Source organism: Melospiza melodia, chromosome 5, assembly GCF_035770615.1.
Source record: "Melospiza melodia melodia isolate bMelMel2 chromosome 5, bMelMel2.pri, whole genome shotgun sequence".
NCBI classification, from domain to species: Eukaryota; Metazoa; Chordata; class Aves; order Passeriformes; family Passerellidae; genus Melospiza; species Melospiza melodia.
In genome coordinates, this window is record NC_086198.1 from 31,600,042 (window position 1) to 31,624,581 (window position 24,540).

At 43.1% G+C, this 24,540-nt stretch overlaps 1 protein-coding gene across 5 annotated transcripts; it reads left to right on the forward strand.

Annotated features, from left to right (window-relative positions):
• The first annotated feature begins 567 nt into the window (after positions 1-567).
• On the forward strand, positions 568-22,786 carry KLHL8 (kelch like family member 8). 5 transcript variants are annotated; one of them, XR_010027780.1, is made up of 11 exons: positions 2,209-2,312; positions 8,993-9,302; positions 12,222-12,770; positions 14,919-15,105; positions 15,795-15,938; positions 17,075-17,186; positions 18,808-18,976; positions 19,484-19,643; positions 20,625-20,826; positions 21,230-21,432; positions 21,521-22,786. XR_010027780.1 is itself a non-coding variant. In XM_063156814.1 (10 exons), the coding sequence occupies exons 2-10, from the start codon at positions 9,102-9,104 to the stop codon at positions 21,351-21,353; spliced, it is 1,848 nt and encodes a 615-aa protein (XP_063012884.1). In that variant the 5' UTR covers positions 568-618; positions 8,993-9,101; the 3' UTR covers positions 21,354-22,786. The 5 variants fall into 5 exon arrangements, 4 of the variants coding, with proteins under 4 accessions (XP_063012884.1, XP_063012886.1, XP_063012883.1 ...); XM_063156814.1 differs by lacking the exon at positions 2,209-2,312 and adding an exon at positions 568-618 and having other exon boundaries at positions 21,230-22,786; XM_063156816.1 differs by lacking the exon at positions 2,209-2,312 and adding an exon at positions 575-618 and having other exon boundaries at positions 9,071-9,302; positions 21,230-22,786.
• Positions 22,787-24,540: the final 1,754 nt, after the last annotated feature.

Below are 24,540 nucleotides of genomic sequence, written 5' to 3' on the forward strand. Positions count from 1 at the left end.
GTCGGGCTTGGTGCTGTGCCCAGTTTTCTGGGGAGCCTGTTTCAGCACCCAAACACCCTGTGGGTGGTTGACCAACCACCCCTTTTCCTGATATCCAACCTAAACCTCCCCTGACACAGCTTCAGGCTGTTTCCTCGGGTCCTGTCACTGGTCAGGAGAGTGAAGAGCTCAGTGTATGCCCCCTCGCTTCTCTTCCCGAGGAAGCTGTAACTGCAATGGGATCTCTCCTCAGTTTCCTCTTTTCCAGGCTGAACAGATCAAGTGACCTCAGCCACTCCTCACGGCTTCCCCTCAAGAAGGGGGTAGATTATTCCGCTGGAGATTGCACTAACTGGAGGGACAGGGACATGGTATTTCTCAGGAGCTGCTCTGCCTGTTTCTGTTTCCCGCTGAAGGGCAACCCTTTTTTGCGCCAAGAGCCGGGAAAGTCTATTTGCCACACACCCCACCGAGCGAAAAGACAGAACAGCCTTCCCCCGCGAATCTGAGGGGGCGGGAGCGCGGGAAGCGCCGCCAGGCTCCGGCCTTGCCCCCGCCCCTCGACGCATGCGCACGGGGCGCCCCCTGGCGGGCGGCGGGCGCTCCGCCGGACCCGCCGCGGCGGCAGGGGCAGCGCAGGTGAGCGGGGCGGGCGCCGGGCGGGTACCGCGGACCTCACCCCGGCTCTCACCGCACGCCTCCCCTTGCCCCGCACCCGGAGGGCTCCATCCCACCCCGCACCCTTTCCCCGCCGTCCCACGCCGTCGTATCGCGCTCGTACCGCCATGGCGGCTCCCCCGCCCTTATGTAACGCGCCCCTGCCCTCAGGTTCCTCTCGGTGTCCCGGGAGCGGGCTTGGCGTGGCGGGCGGTGCCGCGGTCTCCCCCTCCTCGCAGCAGCGCCGAGGGCTCCGGCCCCCGGGGCACCCCCGCTAGGGCGGGACGGCCCGGAGCCGTTCCCGGGAGGGCCGCGGCACCGGCCCGGCTTCGTCCTCGCCCACGGGCATCGCCGCGATCGGGGCCAGGGAGCTGGAGCGAACGCCGGTGTGCGGGGAATTAAGGTGGAATCGGTGCAAATGGTTACGAGGGCGGGACTGTGCTTGGAGAGTCCAGAGGCAGCGCCGTGGCCGGGCTCGGCATCAGGGGACTTGTGCTGCGGGGGCATTCACAGAGAGAGCCCCGGCAGCCGTACCGTCCGAGAAGGAGATAAATTAAAGGAGTTAATTAAAAATTAACTGAGCCGGGATTCCCCGCGTTTCAGGCTGCTCCATGTGGAGACCGCAGCCAAAGGTAGTGCCTAAGACAGCCCACTCTTGGCATTTTGTAAAGGATAAAGAGTAGTCACTTAGCTTAACCCTCAACAAATATTTTTGTTTAAAAAAAACCCAAAAAAACAAACCAGCAAGAAATTGCCGATTGTTACTGGGGAGGGCCTCAGGAGTTCCTAGCTTCTCCTTCTTTCTCAAATAAATAAGAATTTAAGATGTCACAGCTCCCCCGGCCCTTGGAACTGCCTGCTGCTTTACTTCCTCCTTTGGTAAGTTCCCCTTTTCCATCTGCGCTCAAGACAATTGCTTACTGGCCACTGGGAAGTGTATCTGTGTTTCCTCCTGTGCCTTAGTCATTCCTGTGTGACCTACACTTGTCAGAGTTACAAAACTCAGAGAAACCCGGCTTTCTGCAATGTTTGCAAAGGCTTCTGCAAGGATAATCTAGAAACAAATCACACTCTGGAGAAGTACCACAACAAGTGAAATAGCTCATCAAGTGTTGTCAGATTAAAACCACAACAGACGTGTCTCATATGTCTTTGCTGGAGGTGGAGGTTAAGTTGCAAAAGGTTCAGCCACCTTCAAGCAATGTAGTTTGAGGTTTTTGAGTTAGTTTGGGCTGAGTCCCCTGTAATCTGTGCAAACTCTTGTGCTGTGAAAGAAGTGTGACTGCATTGTTACCTGGCAAGGTTGTGCATGGGGTTTCTGTGCAGTGTGCTCATAACCTTATTTATTTTTTTAATTGTTAGTGGAATGCCAGTAGCCTGGCATCCAGTTTTCTAGTTGGCTGTTTATTTGTAAAGGCAAATGTAATCAGTGTGGTCACACAAAGACAGGATCCTTGTGTAATGGCTGCCAGTAATTTGATGCAAGGCAGCACAGCACCACCTTAGCCAGTGCTTTAGTTCTTCCCCAGCATGTTTCACCAAACAGATTTTTGTAATAATAATCTCCTACAGTGGTTGCAGCATCTTGGGTTGTGAAGCTGTTTGTCTTGTATTACCTCTGCCACCTCTGGGTTTCAGATTTGGAAGGAGCCTTGCAGCTCTGGGACAAAAGGAAGGTAATACTGCTTTATGGTTTGAGCTGTTTATCTTGTGAATCTCAGCTCTAAATGAGAGCATGTGATAGTGGTTGGCAGCTGAGGCAGAGAGTCCTGGGAGGAAGGGACTGGTGTGTGCATGGGAAGTATTGTTTGGCTACATTTCTGGAATGCTCTAGTGGATACCATGCCTTGATTTACATGTTGAGGATAAAGCTGAATCATTAAAATCAAAAATCACAGACAAAGATTCTGGCTAGTTAAAGTTAGAAAGTTTATTATGCTGGGCAGGTGACATGGATGGGATCATCCCTGAAATGTGTGACCGCATCACACAAGGAATTTTGCCTTCTGTTTATTTCCCAGAATAATACATATGCATAACCCCAGCACCTCCCATCCCCACTTTGTATTAAAATGAGGTTATTAGTGCTTCATGTGTGTGCACTTCTTCTCTTGAAGAATGGTCAGTGGTCCCAAGGATGAAGTCCAGAAGGTCTTCATCAGGTCTCTGTGGCCCTCTGGCATGATCCAAGGGCCCTGCTTCGTGATGGATTAACACAGAGTCCAGGTGCTGGGCATTGTTCTACTGGTTTCAGTATGTTCCATAATGGTTCGCCTGCTCCACTTCCTTCTGTAAATAAGCTCTAATAATTAGCTTTAGCTTAAGCATCTAATAATCATTGACTTATCGTTAGTGTATCTAACTTCAGTATGAATTGGTTCTAACCCTCCGCTAGAATCTTAAATTTTTAAAATCATAATTCAAAGGAAGCTGCCAAATGACTTAGAAATAATTTTACTCTCTGTTAATGGGAGAACAGGAATGGCTGAACTAAATGCTGCTGTGGAGACTATTAAACTATTTTAATAGGGTCTATCATAGTGCCTCCCCTTGGTAAGGGACTGTTGTGTTCTTGTGAATGCAGTAGGCTAGTTAAGTTTTGTATCTATCCATCAGCACTTCACTGTGCTCCCATTGCACTGATTTTCAGTGGTTTTTATTTTGTGGTCTACTTTTCAGGCCTTCCAAAATTTACATTGTGTAAATAATCCTTGCCTTAGTTACCCCTGTATCTGCAAAGCAGAGTGCTGCTTTGCTGTTTTGTGACTTGTGAGCGATTTTGCTGGTTGTTCACAAGTAAAAGTGAAGCATAAATAAATCATGGCATATGAGGGTTTTGTTTGTTTTTTTATGATGCAAAACTGAACAAAATTGTCAACCTGTCATTCTATAAATCCCCAGAGACAGGTGGCCTTTCTGGTGTTTAATGGAAGCTGGGATTAAACCTCAGGAGAACTTCACTGAGCACTGAATCAAAGCGAGCTGGAAAGAAGCTGTCTCAAAACAGCATGAAGAGACTGCCAGGAAGAATTATTTCCAAAATAAATTTTATCTATGTTTTTCATGCTATACAAAACACCTTTTTTGTTGCATTTTTTCCAAGGAAGGGCAGTCCTCATTCACAGCTTGTGTGTCTGCAGCACTGATGGGATTTTCATTATACAAACTTATGGGAGATGGTGCTAGCTGTATCCATTTCACTGTTGCTGACCAGTCTATGTGAAACAAAAGTAAAACAAAACAATAATGTCACTTTTTGCTGCAAAGAACCTTTGAAATGCTGAAAGGATTTAGAAACTGTAAATTAGTGTTGTCTGAGAAACTTTTCTGTGTGTTTCTACAAAAGCAATCCTGGTGGTTTTAAAGAAGCTAAACCAGTTAGATGGGTGGTTTCTGACTTGTTTTTTCTTTCTTAAATAACTTTCTGCTGAAAAGTACAGTAGGCTTAGGGTTGTAATACAGTGTGTAATTTGAATGTTCCCATGTTTTCCAGCCTTGTCTAATTTGACCTAATTAGTGTGGGCATCTGAACAGTTTTGCATAATGTTTCCACACCATCTTTAATAGATTTAAAGATGAGAAAGGAGAATGGGAGAGAACCGAGGATTTTCTACACTATTTTATCATTATCAGCTTTTCCCCCTCCGTGTTCCTTCTCGATGGTGCAGCAGTGGCCAGCCTGGGCAGTGAAACAGCTGCGGGCACAGTCCCTGCCAAAGCTGCTGCTTGTCTGCAGTTTGCACTGCAGCTGCCTCCTGCCCTTCCCACCTCTCTCCCTCCCTAAAGGGTCTTCCTTAGCTCTGCCAGCTGTCCTCTCTCCAAACATTCAAGTTTTCTTAGCCCCAACACAAGACAACAACTCAAATTTCTCTGTTAGCTGGATTAAACTGGAGGAGATCTTGTTGCTGCCTCTGCTGTTCTGATTTTGTGGGCAGCAGTGAGAGCATTTCCTTACCCACAGAGACTCACCAGGCTCTATGTTAGACAAGTTAGTTTTACACAGCCACACATACAAAGGGAAATTTCTTGTTTCCTTCAATTGAAGTGCCTTTTTGGTTTTTGAGGGAGGCTCACCACCCTTCTTTGCACAGATGGTGATGTGATTTTAGTTCATCTTGGGGGTAAGTAGTCAAAATTACATACAGGATATTTGGGGAAACTTCATCTATATCTTTATTTTTCCTGCACTTCTGCCACCTTTTTTCCAGCTTCTGTACCACTGATCATAAGCACTGTTGGATTTACAGGAATCATAATACCTCTTATCTGAACACAGCCTAGTTTTTGTTACAGCAGCAGTCATGGTTTTGCTTGTTTAATATCACTGAAGTACCTTCCTCCTGTGTGTCAGACAAAGAATAAGGATGATCCCTTCTTTCTGGGACACTGCCTCTGGAGGTGCTCCACAGGGGAAAGGAGGCCACGTACTCCACTGTCTAGCTTGTGTGAGAAATAGCTACTCCCTTCTCATGGTTTAGGAAGGTTTATCAAACCTTATCAAAAATACAACAAAAGACTGAATAGAGAAAAAAGGTTACACGCCAGGAGCAAAAGATTTTCTCTGCCATGTGCTCAGCCCCCTCACAAGGGAGGTTTCCCCTTTTTAACCCTTTAACCCCTCTTGAAGTTCTGTCCATCAACCCCTTCTTCACTGTCCAGTGGTGATCTCTTCCTCAAATCCTGATTGGAGGTCAGGTGTCACCATAGTGACAAGCCAGCCCTGCCAGATGTCCCAAATCCAGCTGTCCCTTGATAACCATGTGAGGGGGTAAAATATAGCTATAAATCTATAAAACTTTTTAACCTGTATACATGATATTTGTCCATTAATTGTGAGAGTCAGTCATTGCATTACTCATCTATCACAATTGGCTCGTCCACCAGGGTTCCTGGGATTTAATTTCATAATGAAGGAAAACAGAGTGATGTTATTCCTGTCCTATCACTGCCTAATGTTTTAATTTCTTTTTGCTTCAAAATGGAGGTATTTTATCTCTACTGAACACAAGTACTCAATGTGACTTGAAAAGTTTTCCACTTCAGTTTAAGATTTAGCTAGAATGTCTGAATCAAAATCATGTCACTTTCAGATGTTACTGAATTCAGATGTTATCTGAATTAGAGCAGTTGTAAGATAGCTTTTTGTGCTCTGACCTCCCACCCTTTCTTGCTTTTATAAGTTTGAGGAACAGCTAGGAGGAGATCCTCAGTCCCTTGCCTGAGGGCCAGCGCTCAGACTTTGGGGTGTGGAACAGCTTGAGAATAGCAGACATCATCAGTACTCCTAAATATTTAACTTGAACAAGGAAATTGCTGACTGGATCGCAGCAAATGATGGTGAGCTGTAAAGATGTGTGGGATTTGCTTGATTTGTTTGTTTTTCTTTTTTATTCAGACAGCTACTTCTTCATGGAAAGTGTCAAGTAGCTGTTCACAAGGATTGATAGATGATGTTATGAATGAGGCACTTACTTTAGTTCCCTTGGAGTCAGTCACTTGCTGTGATGGTCACTTATGCCCTTAATGTCATCAAAATATGTATACAGAAGACTTAATTGTCAAGGTGAAAAAGGGGACGTTGTTTAGAAGTTCTGAATGGCCAAGACAGCGTTTTGTTCTAGAAAGGATAGACTCTGTGTGTGTGTGTGGCATTCACCCAGGGTGAAACTAACCTCAAGTAGTTGGATGTTATTGTTGAATTACTGTTGGTTTGGGGAGTAAATCTGTAAAAGCTCGTCTCTTAGTTTGTGGAGTTGAAATATACTAACTTTCATAATTTTGGTGCGATTTTCAGATTTTCAGAATTTAGTATCTTGAGTCAAGTGCTACTAAAATTAATTTCTTTTTTGTTTGAAATCTGAGAACAGAAAAGGCTTATGGCTAAAGATGAGCCCAAGCCAGTATTTTCTTGCAAATGAAATATGGCTACAGCTGGTACTTTCCATAGCAGAGATTTGTTTAAATGCTCAAATTGTGAGCTTCTGTAATTAAGACCAGTGGAAGATTTGGGGACAGATGTCTAAAAAGATTTGCATGACCTAGGTGTATGACAGAAACAAGATGCTGAATTGGTGACTTGGGGGAAGAATAAAAATCTACCTGCCACCAAGTCTCATCAGAAAAAAGCTGCAGTATCTCAGTCAATTGCTGTCTGAACATTTCTGAAGGTTATATTACACTTGTTAATTTTTAACATGTTGCAGAAACTTCTTTTTACCTGAGGAACAGTAACTGACTTGTTCTCATGTTCCCATACACACATTTGATATCATAATACTGGGCACTCTCTCATAGATGTGATTTTCTTATCTATGGCTGTGTGCCTGAGTAAAGCCATTGGTTTCCTCTAGAGTAATTTCTAGTTTCTTCCCCTATGATATCAAGTGGGTATTTAGTATGTATCAAATATATAAATCCAAGTATGCACTGAAGTTCTTTTCTTACAGGCAAGAGCTCAGAGCATCTCCAAGACCTTTTTTTGCTATGAGCATGAGATATGGATGAAGAGCATTGCTTAAAATCAGTTATGTCTGGCTTTTGTACTATTGCTTAGTTCATTTGTAGCACAAAAAATTCACCCCAACAGCACTGGTTTTTTTCTTAAGGCTCATGGGTTTTATGTTGGTGTTTACAGTGGCATATCCAGAATAGGTGAAATGTGCACATCAGCCTTTTTTACCTTGAGACACAGAACAGGTGAAAAAAGTCTGCATGCAGCTGCAGTTAAAGCAGGAAGGTAAATGTAGCATTTATGTCAGATGGAAAAACCTCATGGCTTGGGAGCTGTGAACTCTCATTTAGCAGTCTGGCAGTTCTGTCTGAAAGCAGTGTCTTCAGTTGCTGTAGCAATGGCTGGATGTGAGTGAGCAGGGAGTGGTGAAGCAAAAGTGTCCATCAAAGACCAAAATGAGTTCCCTACAAGTGTTGGCTAGAGGTGCTGTATTTTACCTACATTATAGTGTTGAATGAATAATGATGCCTTTCAGCATCTCTGTACAGCATTTCAACGTCAGTCTTTTCCCTCTTGTTTGTTTGTGTTAATTTTTATAACCTCAGGAGATTGTGTCTGAAGCTCTGTGTCAGCTTCAGATCTCAGTGCTGTGGTGACCTCTTTGAAGGGCATTTTAAACATGAGTAACCAGTCATGGAGAATTAATTTGAGAACCAAAATATCACAATGAACTAGAAAAATGCCTTACTAATTTGTCACATCTGGTATAATGAAGCTAAGTTTTCAGCAGAAAAAAGTATTTGTTGCTATGAAATGTGTAAAGATCCCATGACCAATAATATCTTTGAGCTAATTTGTAGTTTTGGAAGAAGTAAGGTCTTTCTCTTAAATATCTTTTAAAGGAAGAATACTTACCTCACTTAAAGCACCACAGGCAAATATTGCATGTTTGATCTCACTTGAACCTGCCTGGCCCAGTGCAGCCACACAGGATGCTGCTAGCAGCGACCCTGTGACCTACAGCAGGAGCAAGTGCAGTTGCCTCAGGTCACTTCCTGCCTTTTCTCCAGTACTGATGCATGAAGAGCTATAAATTTAGTAAGAGACATGGACACTTCCAAAATCTCACAAAGGAAAATCAGTTCTGCTCCCAGACATGTGACTTAATTTTTTATTGCAGAAGAATTTTTTGTTCTTTTGGCCAGTCCACATCCTCCAACACCAGAGTCCATGAGCAGGAATCCCTGAATTATAGCAGTCAGCCCTTAGCATAGAATGAAGAATGAATGCATCATAAATTACTAGGAAGCCATGAAACCAAAGGTGGTCAGTGTAAGAGGATCATGCTTCTCAGTATACTGTGGAGAACCTTCCAGCACTTAAAGGTGGCTTATGAAAGACAGGGAGAGTTACTTTTTACACAGGCAGGTGGTCATAGGACAAATGGGAACAGTTCCAATGAAAAGAGGAGAGATTTAGATTAGACGTTAGGCAGAAGTTCTTGCTGTGAGGGTGGTGAGACACTGGAAAATGTTTCCAAAAACACTGCAGATACCCCATCCCTGAAGGGTTCAAGGCCAGGGTGGATGGGGCTCTGAGCAACCTGGTCTAATGGAAGGCTGGAACTGTATAATCTTTTAAGTTCCTTTCATGAACCCAAATGAACCCAAATTGTATGATTCTGTGGTATGTATTTACCTTTTTTTTTCATGTCTTTATCAAGAAGTGTAGACAACAAGTTCATAAATAATGGCTTTTCCTAAAGGTGCCTACATAGGATTCTTAGCTGTGGGTCTCTTTTGTGGTCCCTTCACCTCTAACCTTCCCCAAGATCATAGGTAGTATAATAATGTAATTGAAGTGTTACGTACTAGCATTACCTAATGTCTCGTTTTCTTTTTTTAGGTGTGTTTTTGAACAGGAAGATGAACAGAACTGAATTTTAGGACCCAACTCCTGATGAGCTGGACTTTATCTTGGCAGGAGTTTTTGGAGACTGATGCAGTGACAGCCAATGGCTTCAGAATCCATGGTTCCTGAGCAGTCAAAACAACAGCTGATAAAGGGGAAAAGGCGGCAGCAGCAGCAGCAAACTCAGCCTTCCATCAGTGATGAGGATGTCTTCGTGTTTGAGGCCAATGAGGCTTGGAAGGATTTTCACAGCTCTCTTCTTCACTTCTTTGAAGCTGGAGAGCTCTGTGATGTTACACTAAAGGTGATACTTGCCACATATCCTTTGCATGTATCGGTCTGAAGATTCAGCTGCAGATAAGTGTGTTGGGAGTTGGCTGTGAATATTGGCAAGGGTGTGGAAACCACAGAATATCTCTTGAATCTGAGACATTTCTAGAGATTCTAGAGGTTTTTTCCGTATTTAGGAAGTTTACAGCTGAAATGAAAACACCTAAAATATTGATAATCTGAGAGTGGAAGTACATGACTTTGAGTTTATCCAACTTGCCTTCTCAGAAGTTCCCACAGTTGGTCGCTATTTACTGTGCAGTTCCAGCCACTTGTAGCCTCTTTCTTCTCAATATACTTTCATCCCCAGTTTTAGCACCATGTCTGCATTTTGTGTTGTTTTGCTAGATTCTTCTCAGCAAACAGGATTTCTGGAACAAATCTAACTTCCATCATTCTTCAAAGAAAGAAGGAAAAAAAAACCCAGATGGTTGTGTTCTGCAGCTGATCGAAGAGTAAAGAAAGAGAGGATATGAAGCAAATTTTATGATTCTTTCATAGCATTGCTTTAAGGCATTATTTGTAACACAGCTGTATATTACTTATATCTTGATTACAATAAACTTGTATTTAGCATACATAGAAGTGGGTGCCAGCACCTTTGAATATTGAGTATTGCTTAGCTAAACAACTTACTCGTTCAAGATAATTATTTAAGGAATGAAGCACAGTTCCTAAACCAAGAACAAATGACAGATGCCTTTAGGAGAAGTTGTTAGCCTGCTACTTAGACTGTTAGATATGAACAGGGATAATCTTTGACAGATGCTTGTCCCTGGTGTTACCAACCCTCCTCATCCCTTTTCTTGTTGACCTCATTCTTACCTTCCTTCCTTTCCACCTACCCTTGCAAAGAAAAAAGGCAGAAAGTCTTATTTTCTAAGTATAGTTCAATGTATATTCCTGCTATGGAAACTTGCCTTGGAAAAAACACTTTACAGGGGCTGCAGTTTAACTTTCCCTAAGGTAGGCTTGTATTAATGTTCACCTGTATGATCTGTGTGGAGCTATTTTGGTAACTTAAGAATGTTAGGTGACATGACTTGGCTTCCAATGAAGGCCAGAGCAACCTGTGGACATACATCTTACTGTATGGCTTCCCAAATGAGGGATTTCCAAGTAACTGTGACCTATGTACTTGAATTAGAATTTTCAGGGGGGTGCAGTTTTTCTTCCCGTAGTGCTCAGGTCTCTCTCATGTTGTAAGAATCATCAGATCTCTACTGAACTTTCTGCTTTTGTGTGTGACCTGAGTTAGTGAGCAATTCTAGCGTTGCTTTTGTCAGACCAATTATTGTTTTAACTGCTGCTCTTAAAATATGATAGTAACTGGAGGGGAACTCTGATTTCCAGATAGCAAGAACATGCTATATAAGGTCTCCCTGCCCATGGCAGGGGGTAGAATGAGATAACCTTTAAGGTCTCTTCCAACCCAAACCATTCTGTAATTTAAAATTAAGCAGATTTGGGTAACATAGTAAAGCCACTGAATTCAAAAGAGAGGTTTAGAGAGTGGAATGATGGGCAGAATTAAAGTGTCTGAAGGTAAGAATGGCCTCAGACCTTTCCCTGGTACAGCAGACCACTAGTAGCATCTTTCTGTATCAATGTGGTAGTTAGTTGGAGTGCTGATGGTGTAACAGTGATAAGCTGTGAGAGCGCTCAGGAAGACTCCCTCTGCTCCAAAAGTTAAATTCTGGAATTTCACCTGCTCTCCTGCTGCTGTCATATGAACAGTCTCAGAAGGCTGTTAGAAGGTGAAGAGTGGCAGATGAATACCATTTGCTTTTCTCCTGGTGGTTTGCTTTTTATTCATTTGGTCGGTCTGAATTGTTCTTTCTGGGATGATCTCACACTGAAGAATCCATCTTTTCCTCTTTTTTAATCTGCATACTCTTTCTTGTGTGTTTGCTTTCTGTAGTCAGCTCACTGCTCACCTGGTAGGTTACACTTGATCATACTCTTTAAAAAGGTAAGAGCAAGTGAGCATTGAATCACAGCTAGAAAAAAAACAAAATATCCTTTATAATTTAGTATCTTTTCTCAAATGCACAACAGCTCTCTGTAATGCCTTCATCTGAAAGTGAACATGAAATTTGAGTCTGTCAGGGAAACTGGTTGCTTATGTCAGCCAGGTATCCCTTTATGTTAGTGCAGAGTGATAAAGAAAGCACTCCTGGAACACATATAAGAAGTAGATTGTTCATTTCTTTTCAATACTTAGATTCTTTTTTAATGTAGTGGAATTATAGAATTTTGTACACAAACAGCTTATTTTACATTTTCTGATCAGAATTTTGAGAAATACCTTTTCTTTATGGGGAGTACACTGTCTTTTGTGGGTAAACATTCTAAAAATATTGAAGTGATTGGTAACTTGTAATCACCCCTGAAATAGCTGTTATTCCATGCTATTCCTGTGTTTTTACATGAATTTGCTTCTATAAACATCAGTTCTTCAACAGTAGTTGAAGTCCAAAAGTCCAGAAATCTAAATTTAGTAGTCTAAAAATGTCTCTTTCTAATTTGACCCCCTTGAAGTCTCTAAGTACATACAAAATAAGTGTCTAGCAGTCTCCTCCTGTCCCCAAGATGCATCTAGAATATTTCTAAGGATATTTCATGAGGCTTTTAAAGGAAGGCAAGTTCAGTGCATCACCGCTATTGCTTACCTGTGTTACTGCTTTGCTCTGCTGTCATGGCCAAGCTACAGCTTAGAATTTCTTGGGATATTTGGATGTAATGTCAGAAATACAGCACAAATTGGGTTAATTTGAGTGGACAAAATACATAGAGTCCAGAATTCTTATTTCAGTTTCACTGCTCCTGCTTTCACAGCCAAAACTGACGTTCCAGTAAAGCATTGAGGGTTTTTTGTTCTTTTCTCTTTCAGGTTGGTTCAAAGCTAATCTCCTGCCACAAACTGGTGCTGGCTTGCGTTATCCCGTACTTCCGAGCCATGTTTCTTTCGGAAATGGCTGAAGCCAAGCAGAAGCTGATTGAGATCAGGGACTTTGACGGCGATGCCATCGAGGACCTGGTGAAGTTCGCGTACTCCTCGCGGCTCACGCTGACGGTGGACAACGTGCAGCCCCTGCTGTACGCCGCCTGCATCCTGCAGGTAGAGCTGGTGGCCAAGGCCTGCTGTGAGTACATGAAGCTGCACTTCCACCCCTCCAACTGCCTGGCAGTCAGGGCGTTTGCCGAGAGCCACAACCGTGTCGACCTGATGAACATGGCCGATCAGTTTGCTTGTGAACATTTCACTGAAGTGATGGAGTGCGAGGACTTTGTGAGTGTGTCACCACAGCACCTCCATAAACTCCTGTCCTCCAGTGACCTGAATATTGAAAATGAAAAGCAAGTTTACAGTGCTGCTATCAAGTGGCTGCTGGCCAATCCACAGCATCATGCTACGTGGCTGGATGAGATCCTTGCACAGGTAGGGCAGACCGAGGCACCAAGTCCCTGTCTCATCACTGGTTTAGTTGTGTAATCACCTTTTTGTACTTGGGTACATCTCAAGGTGAAAAATGCTCTTAGGTTTTGGTGCCTTGTCCGGTATTGAGGGTTGGGAATTGACAGTGGAAGCGAGTTAGAGTTCTTGAATACAGGAGGGAAGTGATATTCTCCTGTTTCTGTAGGGAGAAGAGTACTCAGTTTATGCTCATGGCTGGGAGGTGGGGAACCAACAAAAAGCTACATCTGTGGTTGAGCAGAAATGTTTTATACTTACACAAAACTGAGAGAATATAAATCCATCACTTCACTTGGCTTGCCACTCCTACAGCCTGATATGCTCGCTGTCCTTGCTGTTATGTATTTGTACTTAAGAAAGGAGGCAAAGCTGTTGCGCTTTCTTACATGGCTGGGAAAGGAAACTAAGAGAGATGTGTCACATCAAGTTGTGTCACAGTATTTGAGACAGATGTGGAGAGCCTGTACTGGGAAGAATTTGCATACCATGTGCTGCAAAACATTCCGTGTGTCTCAGCAGGTAGGATTGGCTGGGCAGTTTTAGTTGTCACTGAACTCTAACTTGATTATTTTGCATTTGGCTGAATTGATCATATTGGCATTATGTGAGTAATGAGAGGTCCCCTGAGATGCTGCTGTCATTGTCTTCATGAATCATTTTTCACATTTCCTAGGAAAAGATCACAATGGTCTATTAGCTGTCTTCCAAAAACCTTCAGTTTCATCTAGACTAGCATGAGATTTTTGGTACAAAACCCCCTTCTTTATTATGCTATACTTAAACTTACAGGCAATATAATTAAAGATTTTTTAACAGAAATTTATATTTATTGCCCACTTATACTAGCAGAGTTGTATTCTGTTAATGGAAAGCAGAGACTAGATTCAAGCAAAGAAAAAGTAAACCCCTTCTTGTAAATATGGGCTGTTTGCCAGAGCATATGGAGACATTGGTTGACTTGGACATTACTGCCAGCAGAAGACATGCCTGGGCTTCTAGACAGTGATTATCTATGTCATATTCAGCCTTATGGGTTTCAGTGTTATAATGAGGTTCTGAATTTAACAGCCTGGAGTTCTTACCATGTTACTAACCTTAGGAGCCTGTCAGCAGGGCTACAGTGGTGCTTTAAAGTAGCCTCAAATAAGCTGGGCCAAAATAAAGGAAAAAGTGGGACTGAAAGCAAGGAGGTGAGGAAGAACGGGTAGAGACACATGCTTGCTTCAAGACAAAGATTCTTGTCAGTGATATAACAGCCCCATCCTGCTGCTCTGAGAAGCACTGGAGGTACCAGACATCTGCACCATTGCTGTTGAGCCAACTGAGAGCTGCTTGACAGTGTTGACTCCAAACCTTAGGAGGTCAGGTGGAGATTTGCTTCAGTTCCCCCCGCTAACATCTGTCCCACCTTTGCCTCTGATTGTACTTTATATTCTGCACTGTTTGTCTTAAAAAGAAGGATGAAAGCTTTGCTAAAATAAATGGCATGAAGGATTTAGAGAAGGAAACAATTATTACTTTTTTAAAGTAATATTTATTACTCTCAATTATTACTCTCTCAATATTTACTACTTTTTTTAAGCGTGAAGTCTGCCAAGTCTGCCTTAAAGAAAGGTGTTACTGGACTAGCAATACCTCCTTTATAGACACTTAGTTCATGGTGACTGTTTCCTTTTTGACTTGCCACCCAAAGAAAATGAGCCATTTTCCAGTGAACAAGCCCTCTTATACTGGCATGGCAGTGAGCTGAAGATTCATACCCAACAGCAGACTAATCTGACAGAGCCCAGGTAAAGCTGCAGGTGCTGCCTGCATCGCACTGGGCAGGTGCAGGTGCAGCATGGGCAGCAGCTCGTCTCTTTCCTCAGCACAGCTGGGCCAAGGGACGCTTCTCCACTGTGCCTGAAATGCTAATGGTTGTAGCAAACATTATCACTAGAAAGAACTGTTCATATCACTGTTGTGTGGAGCAACTCTGAGAGCTGCTCTCCTTATTGAGAAGCGTGGGGCTGCCGACTGGCTCACTCCGGAGTTGCCGGCTGCTGCATGTGCAGCACTGCATGGTGACAGCAGCTCAGCCATTTTCTCCAACTGTGTTCATTTTTATGTCAGGTACGGCTGCCTCTCTTGCCCATTTCTTTCCTTATGGGTGTTGTGGCAAAGGAAGAGATTGTCAAGCAGAATCTAAAATGTAGGGATTTGCTGGATGAAGCAAGGAACTACCATCTTCACCTGAGCAGCAGGGCAGTGCCTGACTTTGAGTACTCCATTCGCACAACACCAAGGAAGCAGACTGCTGGTAATTAAATGTGTGTCTGGTTACCCAGTAGGGAGTGGTGTGGAGAAAAAGCAGCACATCTGTGCAGGTGTCTTGATATCAAAGCAGGTTTAGCTTGATATCGAGGGTTGTTAATGACTTAATGCAAAATTGGCAAAGCCATTATGTACCTCTTTGGTATTTCGGTAATGTGCTGCATTTTCCTAGCAGAACTTTAGCAGTCATTTTCTTTCTTTATCTGGATTAGCTCTATCTTTGTTAAAGCTAGAGCTGTTATGTATGTTATATGTATGTTATGACCAGGCAATCTGTTCAAAGCTGTACTGAAAACAGTGGACAGTAATCTTTTGGTGCTGAAGGTTGAGCTAACTTCTTTGGCTAACCAACACCAAAAGTGAGTGATGAATATTGACTGCAGATCATAATTTCTATAACATTATATTTAACAAACAATTTACCTCCTTAAGCCAAACCACAAAAAGCATATTTAAAATAGGCATTGTTTTTACAAGAGCATAGATAGCTAATTGCCATAGCAGTATGTCAAGCAAAAGCCAAAATCCAGTACCCAGTTATGAAGGGCAATGACTGTGCTCCTTGAAGTGAAATACAGCTTCCCCCAAACTACATAATTTCAGTTTGCTCTGCTGTACAATTGTTTTTGCCCATCCTCCTGCTGGTTCTCTGTAAGCCTGTTTTGTGTTCTCCAGGTGTGCTGTTCTGTGTCGGAGGCAGAGGTGGATCAGGTGACCCCTTCCGCAGCATTGAGTGTTACTCCATCAGTAAGAACAGCTGGTTCTTCGGCCCTGAAATGAACAGCCGGAGGAGGCATGTGGGTGTGATCTCTGTGGGAGGTCAGTAACCCTATTCAAGCAACCTCAGGCAAAAGGGACTTGTTTGCTCCTTTTGCAGAGTTGGTGCTTTTTACTAGCTGTACAAGAAGCAGACTAATTGTTTAATTGTTGGATAGTCTTCAGTTTAGTAAAGCTACTCCCCCTTTGAAAGAATGTTTGGTCCAGAGCCAATCTGAGACTGTGCTTATGGAAAAAACATTACTGGGAACTGACAGAGTAGGGCTGTTCAGACTTGGGAAGAGACTTTATTGTGGCCTTTCTGTACTTTACAATCTTTTTAGTGGGGTTTCTTATAATAGGACAAGAGGTAGTGGTTTTAAACTAAGAGAGCGTAGATTTGAACTAGATATCAAGCAGAAGTTTTTTACAGTGAGGTTGGTGAAAACCTGGAACAGGTTGCCCAGAGAGGTGCTAAATGTCCCATCTCTGGAAGTGCTCAAGGTCAGACTGGATAGTGCTATAAGCAATCTGAAAATGAAAGTGTCCCTGCTCCTTGCAGAGGGGCTGGACTAGGTGACCTTTAAAGGTTCCTCCCAGCCCAACTGAGCTGTATATAGTTTCTGGCCTTAAATAGGTGATTTTTTAAATCCATTTATAAAGGAATTGCCTTACACAGCAGTTGCCCAGAATTTGCTAGTACTCATATTAGCTCCCTTCCTACTTAAATCCATCCTGGAAGGTTACTAAGACCAGGTAAGCTAGGTCTTCCAAGAGCAGACCTTCATTTTTGGGTCTCCATCTTCTGAAAACAGATCTGTGCAGTCCAGAGCAGCTTAGCACCAATAATGCAGCTTTCTCTTGTACTTAGCAGCCCCTCTGTTGCTGCAGCAGAACAGAGATAATTTTTCTTCATATAAAATCTGGAGAGACTGGTACATGTGTCCAAACTGATTCGACCTGCAGTACTTAAAATATGGGAAGGTTTTTTGTTTACATCATCTCAAGCTTTGTATAAAAGTTCTCATTGGAATAGATTCCTGGTTATAAATATAGCATATAAAACTCTGATACTGAAAACATTTTAAAACTTGAACCTTTATTTGACCTCTTGGTCTCCACATAGGCAGGGATATTATATAAATGAAACTGAGATGTTGCCAAGCAATGTCTGTTTTAAAAGATGTCTGTGTGTTCAGGTAAAGTCTACGCAGTAGGTGGACATGATGGAAATGAACACTTAGGAAGCATGGAAGTATTTGATCCTCTCACAAACAAGTGGATGATGAAGGCATCAATGAACACAAAGAGGTACATGTGTCCCACACTCCAAGTCCTAGTCTGTGGTGTACCATTTCTTGCTGATGCTGAAAAACATCCTGTCTGTCCTGCTTTTTTTTGGTGTTTCCAAACTGTTCCATTTCTAGGAATTTCTTTCCCCTATTTTGGAGCTTTATGCTATGAATGTATCACCCTTCTGTTCTTTTTTTGGAGGAGCTGGCTTCTGGACCAGGGACATCTTCTGCTCCAGCTGTGCTTACATTCTGGTGTCCAGGGCCTTTCTGCTGTGCCCAGTAAACAACGTGGAACTGATGAACTGGTTCTGTGCAGTTTTTGCTCTTTTTAGGAATGAGTGAGATTACTGCCAGCATAACATAAGAAGTGAAATACTGCACAGTGAAAATGAAAAAAGTTAAATACTACAGCAGGAAAAAAAGCTGCCTATGTTTTTCACACAAAAGGCCAGAAACATGCAATCTGAAAGTCAGACTTTGAGGACTGTTTTTTGTCTTGACATTTAAGTTTCTTATAAGGAGTTACTGGACTCACAGATCTGTATTTTTTTTTTCTGCTGGTATTGAAATCAGTGTCCCTAATTCTGCATTCTGTTGTGTTGTTTTTTGTTTTTCAAAGCATCACGTGCAAGTAGGAGTGAAATAATAAGTATGGCTTAAGTCTGAAAGCTATTTGTAGCTGTGACCTAGTTAAAGTAGAAGGCCCAGACTCCTAGAAGTGGCTTGCTCTACTTCTTCCATCCTGTCTCCACCCCAGGGCATAATCTCAGCAACAATCAGCCCTAGATTTCTGTGACATTTATTATTGAGTACCCAGGTAAATGAAAGGGCTGCTGTGCCTTGGCTACCTCCCAGCTCCACTCCTCCCATTCATGGAAGGCTTGGAATACTTAGTAGAGAAAAATGCCACCATGAAGTGGTGTCTGTTACCTGCTGAGGCAAAAGGTAAGGCCAGGATATTGCCACAGTGTTTGTTCTGTAGAAGGATTGTGCCTTCCTTGCTCCTGCCTCAGTATCTCTGAACCTTCCCTCTTTAATGAGACAACAGTGTTGTCAGTAACATGGTAGTTCACCTCACTTGGTGGTTGAAGCAGAAACTTAATGCTTTTATTCTAGACCTACTTTCAGTTTTATAATACTGATTGTAGTCTAATTGTTAGAAACAAATCTGACAACCATCTTAGCACTCAATTAAAAACCACCAGAATGGAAGAAACCGCAATTAAATCTTGCTAGAGTTCAGCTATTTAATATCCAGCACAGGTTTGCCTTTTAATATGTATTAGTATCACCCCCAATCATTCTCAAATGGTAGCAGCCAGCTATAGCAACAAAGTTTAACCCAGAAGGTTTTGGTTCATCTTCAGATTTAATAAAATAGAGAAATCATATCTAAGACATTGCCATGTATCCAAATATGTGAGCAGAGGATTTGGCCTTAGAGTTGACCTTCAGTGAAAAGGACACCTGTGTGCAGTGGGCCAGCAACATGATTTTCTATAAATGTCACTTCTAAAATTTCCATTGCTCTTTTCCCCTTGGTTTGAAGCAGGTGCCGTTCATGCACCATAGCAGTGGCTGTGTGGCTCCCTCTGGCTGAGGCCTTGCACTGAGGTGTTGCTGCTGTGCTTTCCTAGGAGAGGCATCGCCCTGGCGTCCCTGGGCGGCCCCATTTATGCCATTGGGGGCCTGGATGACAACACGTGCTTCGGCGACGTGGAGCGCTACGACATCGACTCGGACCGCTGGAGCACCGTGGCCTCCATGAACACTCCCCGCGGGGGCGTCGGATCCGTGGCGCTGGTGGTGAGTCACTGCTGGGCAGCCCCGCTGCTTCTCAAAGCTGCATCACCAGGCAGAGCACAAGGTCTGAAACCAAATGCAGCTGGTGGGTGTGAGCACTTCTAGTCATCAAAATCCTGTGCAAAAAGTGAGGATACTTGAGATAAGACTCACAGCAAATTGAACTGTTTCAGCGGTTTTTGAGGTACTGGGAGGAGTACTGTTCTAATGATATGGATAGTGCTTCCTATCTCACTCAGCTGGCAGGATTGTCATGGTCATTATGTTTAAAGGTACCAAATGCATGCTCTACTTTAATCCCCCCATGCTCTGAAAAATAGCTGCAACACTACAAAACTGTTGCACTTCTTTCATTGGAAGAGATAGAATTTATGTTAGATAATTAAACCCGTTGTTGGAATTCTTAAACGAAATGAATATACCACATTTTCATATAATTTTAACACTGCTTATGAAAAGCTGAGTAAAGGCAACTACATCACAAATAATCTTTGTACAACTGTTTTCCAGAACCATGTTTACGCCGTGGGTGGCAATGATGGTGTGGCATCTCTTTCCAGTGTGGAGAAATATGATCCCCACTTGGATAAGTGGATGGAAGTAAAAGAGATGGGTCAGCGAAGGGCTGGGAACGGTGTCAGTGAGCTCCACGGCTGCTTGTATGTTGTGGGTGAGTAGGGATGTGGCATTTTGTAGTGCTGCTGCTGCTGCTGCTGCCAAGTGCTTGGCTTTGGAAGAGGCTGTTGTTGCTAGAGGAACTGGGAACAGATAGAGCTGACCTGTACTTGGTGTTCTTGGGCAGGAGAAGAATGCAAGCACAACCAGGTCATGCTTAAACGAAGGTACATTAGCAAGGAAATGAAAAGCAGCTCCTAACCCACATTTCAGGAGGCCTGATCTGTTCAGGACAGTAGATCTTTATTAGAAAATCCTCTCAAGACTCACTATTCTTGAGTTTTCTGTTAGGAAATGACTCTTGAGTTCACGTGCTTTCAAACATAACTCCAGTTGTGATCTGAGTATAGACAGCAGTAGTGTTTTTTGCACTTACTCCACAGCTTCTTGTCTTGTGTGCTGGCTTGTATTTACCTGGTTTCCTGAGAGAGGAAGATGCCAAGCAGGTGTGCCACAGTGATAGTTTGAAAAACTCTGACTTGTGTATTATTGTAAGTGCTTAAATAGAATTTGAACAAAATGCTTCTCTGACAGTTTCCCCAGCAAGAGGAATGCATCACTTAGTCTTATATGAAATTTTTTCTCCTACTCAAATATTTGCCAATGCTGTAATTTGAGAACACTGCTAGAGTGTGTTTTGCATAAAGTAAAATAAGTTTGAGACCATCCTTTTACTGGTGTTAGGTTTCTTTCACTTCCAGTTGGGAAGCTGTTTCATTATAAATATGATGAATTCAGAGGGAAAAATAATAAAATTAGAATCCTTGCTACTTGAGTAGAAGAAAGTTATTGCTCAGCTGATGCTTGAGCAGTGAGAAGAGCGTGAGCTGTTGGATTAATTTCTGGGAGCTTGTAAAGTTCTGGTAAGGAGAGTGGTGGACAGGGCCCCCAAATGCTGAGAATGACCTGATGATGCCAGTTTTGGATATTCCCTGCACAGCAGTGCCAGAAGCTGACCTGTGGTGGTTGTTTGCAGGTGGGTTTGATGACAACTCGCCCCTGAGCTCGGTGGAGCGGTTTGACCCACGCTGTAACAAATGGGAATACGTGGCAGAGCTCACAACTCCAAGGGGTGGTGTTGGCATAGCAACACTGATGGGAAAAATTTTTGCAGTTGGAGGTCATAATGGCAACGTGTACCTGAATACAGTGGAAGCATTTGATCCCATAGTGAACAGGTAATTTCAAATGTTTTGTTTGTCCTAATAAGACAAGGAAATCTGCCTGTATGAAAACGTAGCAGTATAGAAGCAGTGTGCTGGAGGAGCCTTGCTGTTGTTTCCTGGTAATAACTGAGTCATATCCATGGCTATCAATGCAGGACTGCTGCTTATATCACATGGGCAGTCTTGTAAATATTTAAGCACCTCCTCCTCCTCTGCTCCTCTCTAATCCTTGTTGTCGCCCTTTCATTCATTAACAATCTATATTCTTGTACTTGTTTCAGTCTGATTTTGCACTAAATGGGGTGCATTTTTGTGCAGAGTGAAGAGCTGGGCAGTGTAATAGAATTTCAGGCACAGAAAATACTTTCAGGTTGCTCAGAAAGGGCAGGAACTTACTTTTCTTTTTCCCCTGCAGGTGGGAGCTCGTGGGCTCGGTGTCGCACTGCAGGGCAGGGGCAGGCGTGGCCGTGTGCTCCTGTCTCAGCAGCCAGATCCGGGACGTGGGCCAGGGATCCAGCAACGTTGTGGATTGCATGTGAGCTCTGCCATCTCCTCCAAATTCCAAAGGAATGCTGCAAGGGAGGCACCACAGAGCTTCTAAACACTGTGTTTTGTATGGTAGGTTGAGGAATAAATCCAGTACATTTTCTTTGTGAAAATGGTATTTTCTGCAACTGTAAAGCTTTTGGTGGCTTTCCATCAATAGTGATACAGAAAAGCCTGTGAAAACATGGAATAAAAGTGTGACCCACAAGAAGAAACCTGCCAAGAACTGCAATCATCCCATTTCTGAGAAGCTACAATTTCAAAATCATTTGAGGCAGCTGTTGCAAGGACTCAATATTGAGCTGTAAATCAGGCATGTGGTAAGGAGAGCAGCAGCAGCTACTGCTACATGTTCTCTGGAGGACATTTCATTTAACTTATCTTCTGGAATGGAGTCTTAAATGTTTCCCCATTGTACAAGAGCTTTGTAACAGAAGATGTCTCTAGTTTTAGAGGTAATGACATCTCTGATGTACCCTGAGATAATTGAGGCAGAGAAGTTCACTGCTTATCTCCTAAGGGAATGCTGGCACCAGTGGAAATTGCAGGGATTCTGTCTGAAAACTGTCTTTCAAAGTACTTTCTCAAATAATAAACTTATTAGAAAGCTGGAAAGATTCTTGACCTGAGTTTAGCCACTGGAATACTGCCATTCTCTAGTCTTCCATAAAATTGGTACTTACTACCCCCTTTCCAAAGGAGAGTTTCTGTTGGGGGGTCCTGAAGTAACCAGTATAATTTGTCCTATTTTGAGATGATAGTGTGTAAAAATGTAGGCTTCAGTGGTGTTTTGAATCACCATTTTTATAGAAAATGGAAATGTATAATAAAATTTGTGGTATTCTGTAAAACTTTTTAAGTGCAACGCTGGAAGACTCGACTGATTTCAGTATCCAGTAGCAACTCTGGTAACATTTTTTTTGAGTTACTTGCTCTTTTAAGGGAGCAGATAAATAACCTCAAAACCTTAAATGAATCAAAGAGAGTCAGCAAGAAAGATAATTGGGAATAAACCAGTATTTCCATCAAAAATTGAGATAGCAGCATAACGGCCCTGCATACAAAGATGTCTTGTTACACCATTACAAACCCTGAATCCCAAGTGAAGTCCTGCAGGAAAGACTGCAGATTCCTGTTCCTGCGTCACCTTGAACAGACCAACAACTGACAATCCTTTGTGACCAAAGTTTCACAATTGCCAGGTTGTTCCAAATGCCCAGGGAGAGCAGCAAACTTCTCTGTATTCAGGACCTGGAGGAAGCAGGACAGCCAGAGTGAGGAGGCACAGTTGTGTTTTTCTGCTAAGTTACCATCATTTGGCTTTCCTGCCCAAAATTGCTTTGCACTTTCGTGTACATTTTGCACCCAAAGGGAATGGTGCTGTAAATAATGAAATATTGCAATAAAACATTTTTACTTCAAAGCACCTCATTTGTTGCATATCTGGAGCATGCTGGTGCTGAGAAACAGCATTGAGTATTCTTTGGTTTCTGCAGTAAACATTTCTCTACAGGAAGCTTCTTTTAGCAGAGAGAATCCTGCATTACCGCCATGGGCTGCACCACGCTGCTGCCCTCCTCACAAGGATGTGGTTCCCCTTGTGGCTCTTCACCTGACTCTGACGTGTGAAAAGGAGGAATAAAAGTTCCCTCTCTGGGACCAAATGGATGTCCTGGCTAACATAAGCACTGAGTTTACCAAATGGCCCTGACTGTGTAGTGGTTTTGCATGGGAGGCACTCACAGAAGTGATGCAAAGAGAAAGCTGATACACCTGATACACTCGTGAAAAAAGAAAAATCATGGGAAATCTCTTCTTTTCTGGTTGAAAAGAGGTAACAGTGGCTGGGCTGGGCGCCCCTACTGCAGGCCCAGCCCCCTTCTAAACCAAAACCACTCTGCTGTGAAACCAGGTAGCCTGGCAGTGCAGGTTGCCAGCTGATGCACTTCTCTTCTTGGTAGGGAAGTGTGGCACCCGTGGGTGCAGCCTGTGGGTGACACACGCATGTGAACCACACTGAGCACATGCCAGGCACCAAAGGGAGAAGCAGCAGGGAAATCAGGTAACAGGAAGAGCTCTGGGATCCTCTGCTGTGTGGGAAGAGCTGGAAGTCACATGGTGCTAGCTCTGAACAGGATCCTAAAACAGGCATCTCATTTGTATTTCAATGTACACCCCCGCCCCAACACTCTTGTCAGGGCTCTGGAGGTGTATCCCTAAGGACTGGCAAGAAAACTGCAAAGCAGGTTTATAAGGAACAGCCTGTTCCCAGAACAGTGGTGTCCCACATTGTTGATCTTGGATGGCACCACAGCTAAATAAATACATTTTGTGCAGAGCTGGTTTTAGAATCGCTATTGCTGGAAGTGTGCTAATGACGACAAAGTATAACAAGAAATAAAAATACAGAGTTACTGTGGCGACAAACTGCAGGGACCTACCTGCACATAAAGCTGTTGTGATTTGACACCTGTCCTGGCAAGGGACCGTGATGACAAAAGAATTTCCCCTCCATTCCATGCTGAGGGACAGAGCAGCCATGCAGTGGTAGAAGGCCCTACCCCCCACACCTTATTTATGTTCAAAGGGATTTGGGGTCCATGTGGTTTTACTATCCCAGCTTCAAATACTATTTAATTCTCCTCTTTCCCTATGGAATTGCATTCCTAATAGAGCCATTCGGACAGCAAACCTCTTTGCTTTTGATATCCTGCTAAAATACTCAGCTAAGAACAGAAAGTTTTAAAAGGCAAAGCATATGATACTTGTATTTTTTAAAATACAAACCAAATACATGTGTCCACTTCTATCAGAAAGACTGCAGACTTCCTTCCTGTGGGAACACTGGCTGTGTGACAGTGGTCATGGGGGTCCAAGGATGAGGGAAGAGACAAGGATCTGACTCCATGTTTCAGAAGGCTGATTTATTATTTTATATATATTATATTAAAACTATACTAAAAGAATAGAAGAAAGGATTTCATCAGAAGGCTGGCTAAGAATAGCAAAAGAAGGAATTAATAACAAAGGCTTGTGGCTTGGACAGAGAGTCTGAGCCAGCTGACTGTGATTGGCCATTAATTAGAAACAACTGCATGACACCAATCACAGATGCACCTGTTGCATTCCACAGCAGCAGATAATCATTGTTTACATCTTGTTCCTGAGGTCAGGAGGAAA